The sequence below is a fragment of the Littorina saxatilis genome, unplaced genomic scaffold (genome assembly GCF_037325665.1).
Source record: "Littorina saxatilis isolate snail1 unplaced genomic scaffold, US_GU_Lsax_2.0 scaffold_489, whole genome shotgun sequence".
NCBI lineage: Eukaryota > Metazoa > Mollusca > Gastropoda > Littorinimorpha > Littorinidae > Littorina > Littorina saxatilis.
In genome coordinates this window covers 61,105-76,343 of record NW_027126534.1, presented here as the reverse complement: position 1 = coordinate 76,343, position 15,239 = coordinate 61,105, and the positions used below count along the sequence as shown (strand labels likewise).

Below are 15,239 nucleotides of genomic sequence, written 5' to 3'. Positions count from 1 at the left end.
TGAAAAAAGCCCATATCAAGCCAGAACACCCTAACAGAACTGAACATATTTTTATAACCATCAAGACCAAATAACGACCTTACTTTTGAATGAAAGCATTGGAGCTGACAGCACCTACCTATGTCTGGGTGGCCCTTCAGTTCCTGCTCAATGCCCTGGAAGTCAGACTGTGACCTTTGCTTCATTCTGGCTGCAGTTTCCATCTGCCTCAACAGCTTTTTTCCTAAGCAATTAGAACAAAGCAAACAAAAGTAATAAGCAAATATTGAAGTGTAAAGTAAACAAAACAAAAATAACAACACTAAAACGGCAAGAGAACCAAAAATAAGATGGAAACAAACACACCAAGACATTTTGTTCATGCAATCAGACAATATATCCCCTACATGCTTTGTAATCCTGCCATGAGGGCTGCTGCAATCAAAAGTATTGGTGCAAGCTTCTCAAGTGTTCCTCAACCCCTGAACATTTGCTCTAAACTTTGGATCTGTAATGCCGACATTGGTTACTCAATGTGTGCCAGACACAGAGGCCTAGTGGATAAGACCCTGACCTCTCACGCAGAAGCTTCAAATCCCTACTGCGTCTAATTGGTTGAAGGTTGTTATTTTTCAGATCTCCCAAGTCAAATATTAAGCAGACCTTTGAATGCATACTCCTTTTATGTGTACACATAAGCACAAGACCAAGTACACACAGAAAAGATCTTGAAATCCATGTCAGAGTTTGGTGCGTTATAGAAATAGAAAATAACAAGAATGTATCCGCTGAAATCAGCCTATGGCTGCTTGAATAGCAGGGTAAAAATCAGTCATATATGTAAAAATCCACTCATGCACAAAATATGAGTTTATGTGTGAGTTTCAGCCCATGAAAGTAAAACTAGAAGGATCCTTGTGCATGCATTTGCACACACAGGTGGTACAATTTGAAATGCCTAGTGCCTGTACTGAATGATGACTGGGAAATACAGAAATCCCCGCGCAATTGGTTTGAAAGTGAAACCAGCCTGATAACAAAAAACTAATAACAAAGCCAGGGCGCTATGAATTGCTTGAGTCAAATAGCCTTTTTTGTAGAGAATGGTATTTAATGTGACACATGCCTTGATACCATTCCCAATGATAAAGAGACATTGTCACTTTGACCATTAAAAAATTCCACTTGGAAATTAGTTACATTTGTGATGGTATCTGCAGTTACTGTTCTTAACTGTACAAATAATTTCTTCCAGTTTAATGGTGCTTTTGTATCAAAAACCACCACCAACAACAACAAAAAAAGCAGAGGAAACAAATAAAAACACAAATACTAATACCATGAACATTAACTATTAAGAGTTACACAAACCTAGCCTTGAAAAGCTTTTTCTAGAGTATGCAAAAAGAGCGTCATTCAGCAGATCTTCTCTGCTGCCCATGGCCATCTGTTTGGAAGCTGGTGCAAATTTTCGCAAGTAGCTCCAAACACGCTCCATTCCCTCACCATCACAGAGACCAGCTCCAACAGTGCACCTCTGACCATAGGTAAGCTGAAACAGGAATAACAATTACAAGACATTAAATACCCAATGTTTGTCACGAGAAACTTGACTAAATGAGAAGGAGGATCAGTGTACCTGATAGAGCTAATGACTGAGCGTCTCAAGCATTCAGGATACAGTTTCAGGCTCCATCTCCATCTTGTCAATCTAACTTTCATCTTGCAGAAACAAATGGGTTCTAACAATGTAAAGTTGAACTGCTTCAAACATCTCTGCCACTGAACTTGTAATTTTTATCGCAAAGATTTTAGAGCAGAATTATGTATTATCAGGATCATTACAGATATACAGTGGTACCTCCCTTTACCACCCCTCTCTTTTACAGCTAGGGCCTTCAATATTACGACCGACTTTTCTCTGACGAATTTGTTCTCCTTCTTCGTCTTAGTATTTCTCACCTCCATATTACGTCCCCCCTCTCTAATACGACATAGGGCCGTCCATACATGGACTACAACTTTTCCCAAAATTATCACGGGTTTGATTTACTCTAACTTATATCTCCAGTCGAGCGAGTAAGCGTTACGGACACAAACACGTGCTGAAATCCTGCGGCACCTTAACGGCTGAAGCCATGGTTTTTCATTTCTATTTCAGGTCATTACTTTATTTTGAATAGATAAAGGTCATTCACCAGATGTCTGCTTCATTTTGCAAAGAACTGTGCAGGAACTACTACCTTTTAAACACGCAAAGTTACAGAAACGTTATGAAAGCAATCCGAACATCGAACCAAAATCGAAAGTTCTGGTGATGTCATGAAATTTTGCGATGTAGGTATGCAAAGCGTGTGTAAACATTTTTGGTCTAGCTAACAATGGCGGCCGACGAATATGGGTTTTGAAATCTGGAACTGTTCTTGGTTTTTCCCGATCCATGACCGAATGACGCGACATACAATAGATTATCCTCAGAATCCCGTCAGTGAAGTTTGAAGGTGAGTAGTGGAGTGTCCTAAATTACTCAACTCTGTGGACACACAGTAGTGCAGTTGTCCCTTGAATGAGTGAGTCAAGTTTCATCGTGAAAACTGACGCTTTTGGCTACAATTTTACATCATTTTCAACACACTGCCGCGGTTCTTATTCGCTTTGTTCCTTGCCTTTGGGACACTTTTCTTTGTTTTTAACGAAATCGTTGCTGGGTATCGTGTGTGGTATCGACATTGATGTGCATGCTAGGACCGCATGCTTTCGTTCAACCTCAGTTTGTCTATTTCAAACCTTTAACCCATGAGTAGTTACGGGGCTTCATTAAACAAGCAAGAAAACTGTGTTGGTAATTAATTGAATAGAAAACAGGTTACCATAATCGTTTAAGGGGGGACAGGGTAGGCAAGCACTTTTTTTTTTTATTTTGGAAACAGCTTGCTGCTTGTTTGATTTTTGCAAGCAGAATAACCTAATTAAGGGAAACCATTTTAAATTTTGAGTGAAAAGCAATTTTGGGGGGTTTTATTCACCAAAATGTGAGAAAAACGTTATAAAATGTGCTTTTTTTAAAATGTTGCAGTTTGTGAACCAGTGCATGTTTTGATCCAATTTTTCTTCTTTGCAGCAATATGTGTGTGTTTAATAATTCTGTGTATCGAAAAGCATTTCTAAGCAATATATTATTTTAATTTAGCATTTTCAGTTACCGGTTCAGTTCTGATAAGAAAAATACATGAAATCCTAACTGTCAGACTCATAAAAACCCAACCAATGCACTGAACTCTTATTCCATACACAGAACTGATGCTGTACAACTCATAAACAACATATACAAAAACTGAACAAATCCATCAAGCCTTTCAAAAGTTGCAACATTTTAATTGTAGCGTTTTGTCTGAAAATTACATTCAGAGAAAACAGCATTTTAAAGATTTGAACCAGTACATAAAAAAACCAGTAGCACAGTGCACCCTGAATTCATATGTTTTTATCAGAATGACCACTTTACTATGTAGGGAAAAGGATTTGACAATCAAATTATCAGGATTTGTTTTATATACATCATATGAAAACAACCATCTTTGTTTGTACCGATATGAAAACATGAATCAGAACCAAACTGTCAGACTCATAAAAACCCAACCAATGCACTTAACTCTTATTCCATACACAAAACTGACGCTTTACAAATCATAAACAACATAAACAAAAATGAAACAAATCCATCAAGCCATTCAAAAGTTGCAACATTTTAATTACAGATGTTTGTCTGAAAATTACATTCAGAGAAAACAGCATTTGAAAGATTCCAACCAGTACCTCAAACTAGTAGCACAGTGCAGCCTGAATTGATATGTTTTTATAAGAATAACCACTTTACTATGATGGGGAAATGATTTGACGATCAAATTATCCAGACTTTTTAAAAAAAATCATTTGAAAACTCATCTATGTTAGTGCAGATATGAATCAAAACGAAACTGTCGGACTCATAAAAACACAAGGAATCCACTGTATTCTTATTCCATGCACAGAAATGGTGCTTCACAAATCATAAACAACATATACAAAATTGGAACAAATCCATCTTGCCATTCAAAAGTTACAACATTTTAATTACCACATTTTGTCTCAAATTACATGTAGTGAAAACAGCATGTAAAAGAGTCTCACTAGTACCCCGGTAAACTAGTACCACAGTAGAGCTTGAATTAATGGGGTGGTTTTTTTTAACCAGAATAACACTTTAACTATGAAGGGGAAATGATTTGATAATCAAATTATCAGATTTTTTTTATTTAAAAAAAATCATATGAAAACATTAAAAAAGTCAATTATCTGTGTTTGTGCTGATATGAAAATATTGATCAGAACCAAACTGTCACTCATAAAAACCCAACGGATGCACTGATTTCTTATTCCATTGCATAGAAATGATGCTTCACAAATCATCAACAACATTACATAATTATATATACACAAATGGAACAAAGCTATCAAGCCATTCAAAAGTTGCAACATTTTAATTACAGTATTTCTGTGCTTAATCCTAACACTGCAGCAAATTTCTGTAAAGCTGAATGTCCCTTTCCATGTACCAACATGGTCATACGCGGATTATTTAAAATGCAACTTTACCACCCGAAGCGTTGCAAACACCGGGAGAAGAGTAAACAACTGCAGACTTGAATGGACACTCATATGCACTCCAGATGCAGGGCCTGTGCAAATCCTTGGGCTGATGCATCACCTTCTTTCATAATCAGACTGCTATCAGACAAGCATTCAGTACAGGATATAGACCTTTCAGCAATAGATTGAGCTGATCAATGTTGACAAAAGCCCAACACATGTCAGCGGAGTGACGTTGCACAGTACCAGTATCCATATCTGCTTGTGATGGGTCAGAAGATGGCAAAGTATCTGTATCTTCTTATGGTTGGTCAGAAGATGGCAAAGCTGATGTTTCTGCTGTGGAAGAGGGTAGTTCCGGTTTAGCAAACTTTTCCATCAGGTCAATCTTTCTCCTCGCTGCCACCACAGGACTGGCTCTCCCCTTGCTCCAACCTAATAAATACACAAACACTGATTTAATATTTGATACAACTGTCCATGGTTTTTGTTTGTAATAAGCTGCAAAATTTAAGACTCAATATAAACGTCAACAAGTGCTTGTACTTTATTTTGCAAATGACCATGTTACATGGGGTGTACCTCAACTTTTTGGCTAGGCCGGTAAATCAGAAATCCCAATCAGCCCCCAACCACTGAACCAGGCGGGTTTTCTTACAACCACCTCAGCGGCTCGTACCCATATATGTTGGTTGACGAACACACACACACACACAAAAGACATTCATTAATTGGCCCCTATCACAAAATTTACATGTCAAGTTTACTATGGGATTTGAGTAACCACACAATCACATACACACAGGAACTAATACTGAAACTAGCTGAATTATTTTCTTTCTTTCTTTTCATATTTTTCTTTTAAAATTAATTTATTTCATCACACTTGCTATGTATTTGCTTGTTTCTTGTCTGTTGTCTGTTGTCTGTTTTGTGTGTGTGTGTGTGTGTTCTGTGTATACATTTTCAGATTTCCTAAACCTAGCACTGTTTGCAGGTGATCTTTATGCTTTTGATTCATGAGTTGCATCCCCAGTCCTTTAGTTTAACTCTTTTTTTTTCTTTGGTGAAGTAAACTGGATCTATTTTTTTATTCCTTAGTTAATGGAAAAGATTTGACAACAATATTGCTGTCAATGAAAGGTTGGTCAGCCATGCTGGTGTAAACCAATCCTTTAGAATTAGAGAACGCTCTCTAGTAGGGTACTTATTTTCCTACGGTCAATGACCAGAAACAGAAACTTTGTCAGTCGTACATCGCTCAGATGCTGCTTCTCAGTTTGACCCCAGACAAAGAATAATGATGACATGTTACGCCATAGTAAGCTCTCAAGGACTGGCCAGCGAAGAACAATAAAATAGGGGTTGTGAAGACGATATCACAGAGATGATCGAGGGAGGGAGGGAAGGAGGGGGGGGGGGGGGGTGGGTGTGCGGCGGCGGCATGGTCAGTAAATTGGATCAAGAAACACGCAAAATACTTCAGACACAAACTGTTTATCATTTACCTGCAAACCCTAACACATTCTTACAACAACAACAACATAACAATGTGCAATAAATCACGTTGTCAAACAAACAAGATCGAAAAGAGAAAGAAGCAAAACCCACCTCGTCGAGTCAAGAATCTTAGAATGTCGTCTGCTTCAATACGATAATGTTGGTTCATTTCGGAGTGTTGTTACTTCCTTCTACTGTTCGCTGCTGCTGGTTCATCTTTCTCTGATATTTCTTGCCACTATGCCGAACATTTCCAATGTTAGGGTTGTTCTCCGCAGCTCAAAACTTTGAAAAATGCTGCTGAATCGGTGAAAACGTCATGGATTTGTTGACACCGGGGGACTGATAAGTTGTCTACTGCGCTTGCGCCAAATGCCTTTGACCTACATATATTTGCATATATTAATTCCGGGGTTTCGGTTGGAACGGATTCTCTCTCTTTGTGCCTATGTCAACGGAAATTCCCCAACGGTGATGACGTCATCTTGAAGAACGGAAATTTCCACACAGTTTGAACAGCGAAGGGTCATGTCATGTGCGCACATTTACCAGCACGGAGTATCCAAAGTTGACCATTTTTTCGATTTTTTTGATAAAACACAGACAAAAACAACAAAACATCGGTTTGAAAATGGTTTTATTTACATGAATACATGTCTAAAATGACAAAAGCAGATTATTGAATGCATTCCAGGATGTTCAAAGGTGTGAAAAATGCAACAACCCCAAAAAGGTGTATGAGACCAAAAATAACTCATTTTGCCTACCCGGTCTGCCCTTAAGGAAAGAATAACATTACTTTGTGGGCGGCATCAATCAAAACACCAATGTCATTCCGGATCATTGACAGACCCGGACATAACAAAACAATCCTCTATGTTACGTTCCCTCCATATAACCGAATTTCGGTTACATTTTCAAAGACGTTAGATAGACATACCACTGTACATCAAAAACATTTAAATCTGTTATAGTTTTGAACAAACCTAAACAAAATTCATAATGTACCAAAGATATCATTTTAAAACATAATTCTAGCATCTTATCTTCATGTCCGTGACACATCAAAAAGGAAAAGTATGTGAGAGTACACTCACACACACACAATAGGGAAATGCGCAGAGCAGGCAAAGTGTGCAGAGCAGAGAAATGTGCAGAGCAGGGACAATCAATTAATTATTAACACCAGCATCACAGAACAGTTCTGTAACTCTCAAGGCTTTTTTTCTCACCAAAGAGTTTTAAATTCATTCAGAAGATTCATGAGGCATAAAATGAAATACATATATCATATGCTTACCTGGCAAGGCATGTTGTGTGCAAAACGATGGAAGGCAGGCACTGAGAATCGGAACTGCTCCACCAAGTTGCTCATGCGGTTTTTCAAATGCTTGTGCAGCTTGCACCCAACATCATACATTATCAGTTGCTGTTTCTCCCTCAAGTCGCTGGTTCTTTGTGGCAACTTTGAAAGCAGCAGAGATGGATATGCCATGCTACAAATAAGAGAAAAAAGAAACATATTGCTCAAAATTAAAAAAAAATTAAAAAATTTTAAGATAATGTTGTCTTCTTCTTCTTGTTGTAAGCTTACTGTTCTTAGGTGATTTGTGAATAAGAGATTTTTGAGTGTATATTTATTGATGTTTGTGTTAGTGTGTGCCTACTTGTCATATTGGTGGTTCACTAAAGCAGCTTGCTTGGAAAAGGAGACATGCCCTAATGAATTCAATGTGAGGGCATAAAAGAAGACATCTAGGAGCGGGAACACTCCCATTACATTCCGGCTTCGTAGCTGCTTTTTTCTTCATAAGCACATCACACTTTCTTTTTTGCAAAAAACTCACATTTCCCCTTGTTTCATGTTGAGCATCAAGCCTGGGAATTCATGTTGGCACACAGAACCAAATACACCAGTGACATCCAGCTTTTTGGTTTTGTTTTTGGATCGGATAGCATCACCAGCCTGGAACTGTGAGCAATCCTGAAAACATAGGTATTATACTTGATAAATAGAACCTAATAGTACAAAACCAAAGAAGATTATTAACAGCTGTCCTGCGTTCAGTGTTTGCTTCTTAATGTATTTTCCATGACGATACATAGTACATGTAGCGTTTAGTCATATCTCAAAAAGGAACGGCATCCGCAACTCATTTCACATAAGCGGGACACCCCTTTCTAGCAAATCATGCGCAGTTAAATTCACGGTATGCAGCTGAGCGCAGTAGATTTTGTCACTATGCACAGCTGTGTGCAGCTGCACACAACATATATTTAGCACTCTCAGTCTCATATTACTTAATAATAATATATATATATATACACGTTCATTATGGAGTATCTTAAACGGCATTTCAGACCTGAAAGTCCCAAAACTAGTGCAATAGCCTTTAGCTAGTGATTCTGGAAATTGACTAGCCAGAGAGCAAACTTTACTAGCCAAACCAACAATTTCTTTCAGCAACTTTACTTGCATTTGGTGAGTAGATGAACATTTCTATTCGCCAGTTACATGTTTCTACTCGCCACTTTCAGGGCTGCACTTTCCAGTGTCGGCATCACCTACCCTGAGCTATATTTACATTGTGATACATAATGAGAAGCTGAAATGAGTACCAGGACTCCCAACAAACAGGGACACTATGCATGTAATTGTTTTCTGGCTTTCAAGAAGTAAAGCAAGCTACGCTGAAAGAGTTGGCAGTTCTGATAGCAGCAGTGTACAGAAAATTAATGTATCCATGTGTTAATTTTAAAGTCAAACTGCTCAAAATGCTTGTAAAACTTGTTACTATGTACTTGATCCAGTTTCTCAATTATAAGACTTCTAGAGAGGTAGACTGGAAACATACCGAACAATCCTTGGATGATGCGTTGGCTGTCCACTGCTTGACAAACTCACTGACTTCATCATCCTTAACAAAGAAGCCGTCCTTGTGACGTGGTGTCTGGTAATTACCGCTGCGTTGTTTGTGGACCAAGGCAAAGTTACCATCCAAAGACAGCACGGAGCGACTTCTGTCCTGTTACAAATTAAAACAAGCCAGGTATTTAATCTCTAAACATGCTAATGATGGGTTGAAACAGTTCAATTTGCATGAAATCAGTTTATAACTTTAAGTAGCTATAGCCTATACATAGCTTAACATCTACAGGGGTGTACCTTAACCCTTACACTGGTGCAATTCTGTAACACACGTTACATAGCCACTAGTGAATTAACAGAGAAAAATAAAGAAAAACGGTCATATAGGTTTTCACATCCAATGGAGGTAATCGGAACCGACCAAACAGACTGAGCCAGTAGCGCAACATATGTTGCAACTATCAGCCTAAGGGTTAACCTATTTTGGATGCTAACCAGAATAGCGGGGGCCAAAATACTGAACTAACAAGAGCAGTAACTAAGAAAGTAACCACACAATCACACATACCCCCTTGTCACCCAGTCACACATGAAATCGCACTCAGAAAACAAAAACTAACCATTAACACTAACAAAAACACTGAACAGCATGAAAACCTGTTCAACAGATTTTTCTGAGCAGCATTATCTTAGACAATGTAGCGTGAAGAACAGACCATTCGTGGTCCTGGATGTTTTTAACCTTGAATCTGTTTGATCCTACCACAAACGCTGATTTTCGCTGCCTCTCGAGATCTCCTGTTTGCGTGTGTTCAATACCATAACAGCAGTGGAGTGAACACTTCAAGAATCAAGAAATCTCTACATTGTTACTGAAACGTGTGGTTAAGTGCAAGTTCGAAGCTTGGACACGAGTGAGAGGTAAGAGACAGCATCACGCTAGCAAACGCATTGAACGAAGATGGTGTCTTGTAGCACACCGAATGCGAGAGCTCTTTGCTCTTCCATTTGACTGTGTTGCATTTACACCTTTGTCGTGCCAGACAGGCAGTGAAGAGGAATTTTAAATTCGCACAGAGCAATTTGAAACCACCCCCGGCGGGCAAGTGCTAAGGTACAACCCTGCATCTATATATCCCAAACACAAAATAAATTACCCCTCTTGGTGATAAATTAATTACCAAAACTAAAACAAGTCCTCTAGATAAAAAAAAAAAAGTTATAAATATTACCTCCTCGCAAACTCCACAGGAATGGACATCAACATCAGCCAGTCTGCCTTCTCTTGTCACCTGTGTGCGATGATACCGATACTCATTGATTGCACCAATGAGATTGCGGTACAAATCCGGCTTGGTCTTGGCCGCTGTTTTTATGCCCATGAGGAGGTCCAGCTCCTGGATGGAGTTTGCAAATGCTTGCACAGACAAAGATCCATGCAGCTGCATACAAACACAGAGTTCCAGCAGTTGCAAGCTGAATGCCGTCCTTGGGTTACAAGGGGTTGCTGGCCACAAACCATACTGGAGCATCGTCACAGCAACACCTTCATCGGGACAAATGTCCATCCTGACATCTTGTGATACACCTGGATGGATATAAACAGAACGTCAATGCTTGACTAAATGTAAACAAATGAAAAACTGTAAGTTCATTATCCATTGGTTCATAAATGAATAAAAGACGGGCGCTGTGGCGGGGTGGTAAGACGTCAGCCTCTTAATCGGAAGGTCGAGGGTTCGGTGTGTGTGTGTGTTTGCGCGTTGGAGATTTTTCCGATCTCCCAGGTCAACTTATGTGCAGACCTGCTAGTGGCTTATCCCCCTTCGTGTAAACACAAGACCAAGTGCGCACGAAAAAGATCCTGTAATCCATGTCAGAGTTCGGTGGGTTATAGAAACACGAAAATACCCAGCATGCTTCCTCCGAAAGCAGCATATGGCTGCCTTAATGGCGGGGTAAAAACGGTCATACACGTAAATTTCCACTCGTGCAAAGACACGAGTGTACGTGGGAGTTTTAGCCCACGAATGCAGAAGAAGAAGAAGATAAATAAATAAGAAAGATTATCACACAACCATCAGAGAAAGGGAACAATATGAAACACTTTTGTACTTACCATGTGCATCAAAAACAACTATGTCAATGGTGCTGACATTGTCACAAATGTGTCTGGGCAGCTGTTTCAGGTGAGGTACCTCCTGGACTGGCCAATACATCTTGTCCTCCTGAATTATACAAAGTGTGTCAAAGACCAAATTGCTTTATTGTAAAAACATATGGTCTCATGTAATATAATGAACTAATCAATTATACCAAAAACAGATAACATGACGTACTGTTAAAAAAAAACAGATTGCCAACGTTCTAAACCAAACCTCTGTGAAAACAATAAGTGGGAAATATATGAAGTAAAATCTTACTGAAAATCAAACGTGTTTATGAAACATATCTGACTCACAGTCACAATGGAAATTAACAAAAATTACATAATTAATTTTGTTAGTCTGACCAGAGACATAGATAGAAGAGATGCAAAGCGCTGTCTTCCCGCTCGCGTTATCTTTGCCTACGGCAGGGGCAAGTAATCCTCTGTCTAGCACCGGCCGGCTGCGAACTGAGCTATCATTTACCAAACTTTGCACTCCAAAATAAAATATAAATAATAAATTGACAATAAAAGTGACATAATGTTACATGTATGGGAAGAATGCATAATTGTGCAAGTGTCTACTTTACCAAAAAAAAACATGGACAGTTGAATAAAACGTTTTTGCATCCATAATTTAGAGAAAAATAACCATTTAAAGGTAAACGTTGATAATTGTTGTGTTTTTAAAGAATTATAACTGTTTCATAGAAAATCATAGATAATAAAACATGCAAACTGTTCATTATTTGCACTCAAGAGAAACAGAAAATCACAAGAAGAAAATTATTGCATCATTTGGTGATTAGAAGATGAATGATAAAGAAAGCAATTTCGCTCATTTCTCCTTTATGAACTTGTAACTTTGTATCCACACGCCAGTGTGAGTGCGAGAACCACTTTTGAGTGAGACATAAAAGCATCAAATTTAATTACAGTGCGTCAAAAATTATACAAACAGATTAATGTACACACCAGTAATGCATTTGCTAGTTAAGGGAAAGTAAAGTTGCGCACAAAAGATAATAATAGCTCCCAAACATTGCCTCCGCGCACAATGTAAGGCAAGGAACAACAGCGTAGTACGGGATGAGTGGCTGACAATCGCGCGAGGTCACGCAGACCGAACGCGGTACCCCAAGAGTTACACGCCTCCCGGCCTCGCTTCGCATCTCTTCAATGTATGTCTCTGGTCTGACTTAAAAATCACGTTATCATTTTCTCTGTGTCTGTGATTACGTTTGTTTTTCTCTCGAAGAGCTAGATCCACATGGTAAAAGCAGCATACGTGACTCCGGATGAAGAAAAATACACTCTCCCTTATTAGATTACTTGCCTATGAAAAGCGAAACACTCAAAATCAATATCAAACCAAGGAGTGGGGAAAATAAATATTTAAGAGATAGCAAAATACATAGATGATATTAATATATTAACTCTAACTAAGTGTAAGTGTTTCTAACCTTCCAAATATATGGTTTGTGGAACATAACTGTCCGGTGGATATTAGAGGAGCAGTTATGACACAAGAAGACCATAGGCCCACAGTCCCAGCAGCGTATTATATCCGTCTGCCTTTTCTGACAATGGCTACATATTTGCACGGGGCACAGAGATTCAAGCCTGGTCTGCAACAAGGATCCTCGGAGTTCGCACCACCTGTCTTCCTCAACTGCTTTTCTCTGGCTATGGGCTGATAAGGTGACCTCTTTGCTGTCAATCTCCATAAAACCCTGGATCCCTGAAAATGAAAATTCTAAAGTTAAACTTATGTCAGGAAACTCAAAAACGCATACCCTTAGCTTATCAAGTGAGGATTAAGAGTTATAAGCGACACAAGTTAAATTTGTCATGTCAAATTTCACACTGGCACCACAATACTTTAAAGGCCGTGGCTAGAGGTCCGTCGAGCCTGAAGGCTCAAAGAGATGCAGTTTATTCGCAGTTGTCAGAGAGGGGGGAACAAGTTTAAAATTAAACAGATGATCATTTTGAAATAAAAAATAAAAATGGACCGACAATGGCAAGACTTGAACCGGTGACCTCATATTCTCCAGCCCATTTCACTAACGACTGAGCGAAGAAGGCAAGGTGACTGATGGGTGAAAAATGAAAGTCTATTTAAATATATTGTGAGATACTGGTGACTGCGGGTTCCCTAGACTGGAGGCTCCAAAACCACTCCCTATTTTAAACAATAACAAGATCATGCGTTAAAATAAGTAAAGAATGCCAATGGATTCTCAGCTGTGAATTTAATGAACACACTAAAGTTCAAGATTACCAAAAGTTCCTTACACCGTAAACAGTAGATCTACTTACAGTATTAGTAAGCTTAATTTGATTCAAAAAGCAAAATTCATCTCACTCCCCGAGTCACTCCGGCTATGGCCCGTTATGGTATGGCTGAAGTGCTCAAAGTTTCCATTAAATTTCCCTCTTTACCCCTTTTGCTATTGACAAATGTAATCAGCGCTGCTTCAGAAACAAGAAATTAATTAAAGAACAGCAGAGTGTCTACCTGATTCATCGGATTGAAGAGATGACCCTGGCGTTGGTTCTGTGCCGACTGAGAGTGTGGGGATGGCATCTTTAAAACTCTCTGTTTGTTCGGGAAAATCAAGGTCATCCAGTGTAGGCCTCCCCGGTTTCCATGGCAAAGACATTTTTTTGGGTTTCCCCTTTTTTGAACAGTCAAGCATTTCAAAATCGGTGTTGATGGGTTGCCAAGTTCGCCGACCCCTTTTCTGTCGATACGCCATGTTGAAACAATAGGCACGCTATTAAAAAAAAAAGTCAAGAACGGAAACTGGCAGTAAAAGAAAAAAGTCGCATATTTCAAAAACAAATTTCGTCGCGAAAGTAGCAACCAGATTATTCATCAGTATAAGTATACATGTCTTTAAAAAAAACAATACATGAACTACAGTAATTTATCTGTTTCCGATAACAGTTTTATACTGACTGTCACTCCTCATCGGAGACATCGCTTCGAACCACACTACCGTATACGCTGACAGTACACACAGTATACGTTCCCCTACTGTTCAGCGAGAACACATACATACGTTATGTCTGCTTATACCGAGGTGCAATGGGTGATATATATGCAAGCACGCTCGTTTGCTCGCACGCACGCCCGTACACACGCACGTACGCATAAACGCACATTAATACATGCACGCGCGCATGATCTCTCTCTCACACACACACACACACATACACACACACACACACACATCTAACCCTCCATGCAAACACAACAGAACCATTCATACAGTATAATTGGAATGTGGCAAACATATTTCTTGTCAAACACCATAACGACTGCATACACAGTCGACAACAATGTACGTCTGAATTCCATTCAACGGCAATACAAATACGAGGGATCAGTTGCACATTAATATAAGGTAGTATCTGTTGTTGAAGTAAAAACATATCACATTCACATTTACAAGGCCAACTGCATTTAAACGTTTCAGACATTTCCTCATTGCCACAATTTCTACTGAAGCCAATGTTCACTTTTCCCGAAACTAAACGCATTTCATTTCACATAAAAATCGAAGAACAGCAATCGACTTTCTCATAGCCCTCGCCTCCTGTGTGTATAATAACCCATCTTTATCCTCTTTTCGTGAACACCCCCTTTGACCCAGCCACCCCCACCCCAGCATCCGCATCGTATTCTTCCTTTTGCACGCGGGTCAGCATGTGCTAGGAATCGTCTTTCGTGGATCGATGTGCCGCAAGGATGCAATAACGATTCGGGCACTTCACACAAGTTCCTGTTGGTCTGTGCGTGGTGGTAGTTAACATAATGGTGTATGACTCTCTTGGATATTTGTCTTACATCTTGACTGCGAGAGCTTTGTATGCAGAGAGGTGTTACGTTGAGAACTATGTTATAACTTAGATCATATATTTAAATATAATGCTAATGTTGGAGTGTTTCGTTTGTCTTTATGTTACATGCACCACCTCTGACATTTCTCCATGTGAGATAACACAGTTGATTAATTTTGGTTTGATTTCATCACTCACATTACAACAAGCTGATGACTGAATTCAGCTCACTTGAGATTAAGAACTGTGTGAATTGATATCCCA

General features: G+C 39.1%; 1 protein-coding gene across 1 annotated transcript in view; it reads right to left on the bottom strand.

Moving 5' to 3' along the window:
* Positions 1–14,213, bottom strand: part of LOC138954971 (uncharacterized) — a 30,809-nt gene extending 16,596 nt beyond the window's left edge. The window contains exons 1-9 of the mRNA XM_070326709.1: positions 13,648–14,213; positions 12,590–12,867; positions 11,097–11,205; positions 10,210–10,565; positions 8,964–9,134; positions 7,956–8,092; positions 7,409–7,604; positions 1,351–1,531; positions 119–223 (exon numbers count right to left, since the gene is read on the bottom strand). Coding sequence (XP_070182810.1) covers positions 119–223; positions 1,351–1,531; positions 7,409–7,604; positions 7,956–8,092; positions 8,964–9,134; positions 10,210–10,565; positions 11,097–11,205; positions 12,590–12,867; positions 13,648–13,888 — 1,774 coding nt within the window. The 5' untranslated portion in view covers positions 13,889–14,213. The remainder of the gene's footprint in view (positions 1–118; positions 224–1,350; positions 1,532–7,408; positions 7,605–7,955; positions 8,093–8,963; positions 9,135–10,209; positions 10,566–11,096; positions 11,206–12,589; positions 12,868–13,647) is intronic.
* Positions 14,214–15,239: the final 1,026 nt, after the last annotated feature.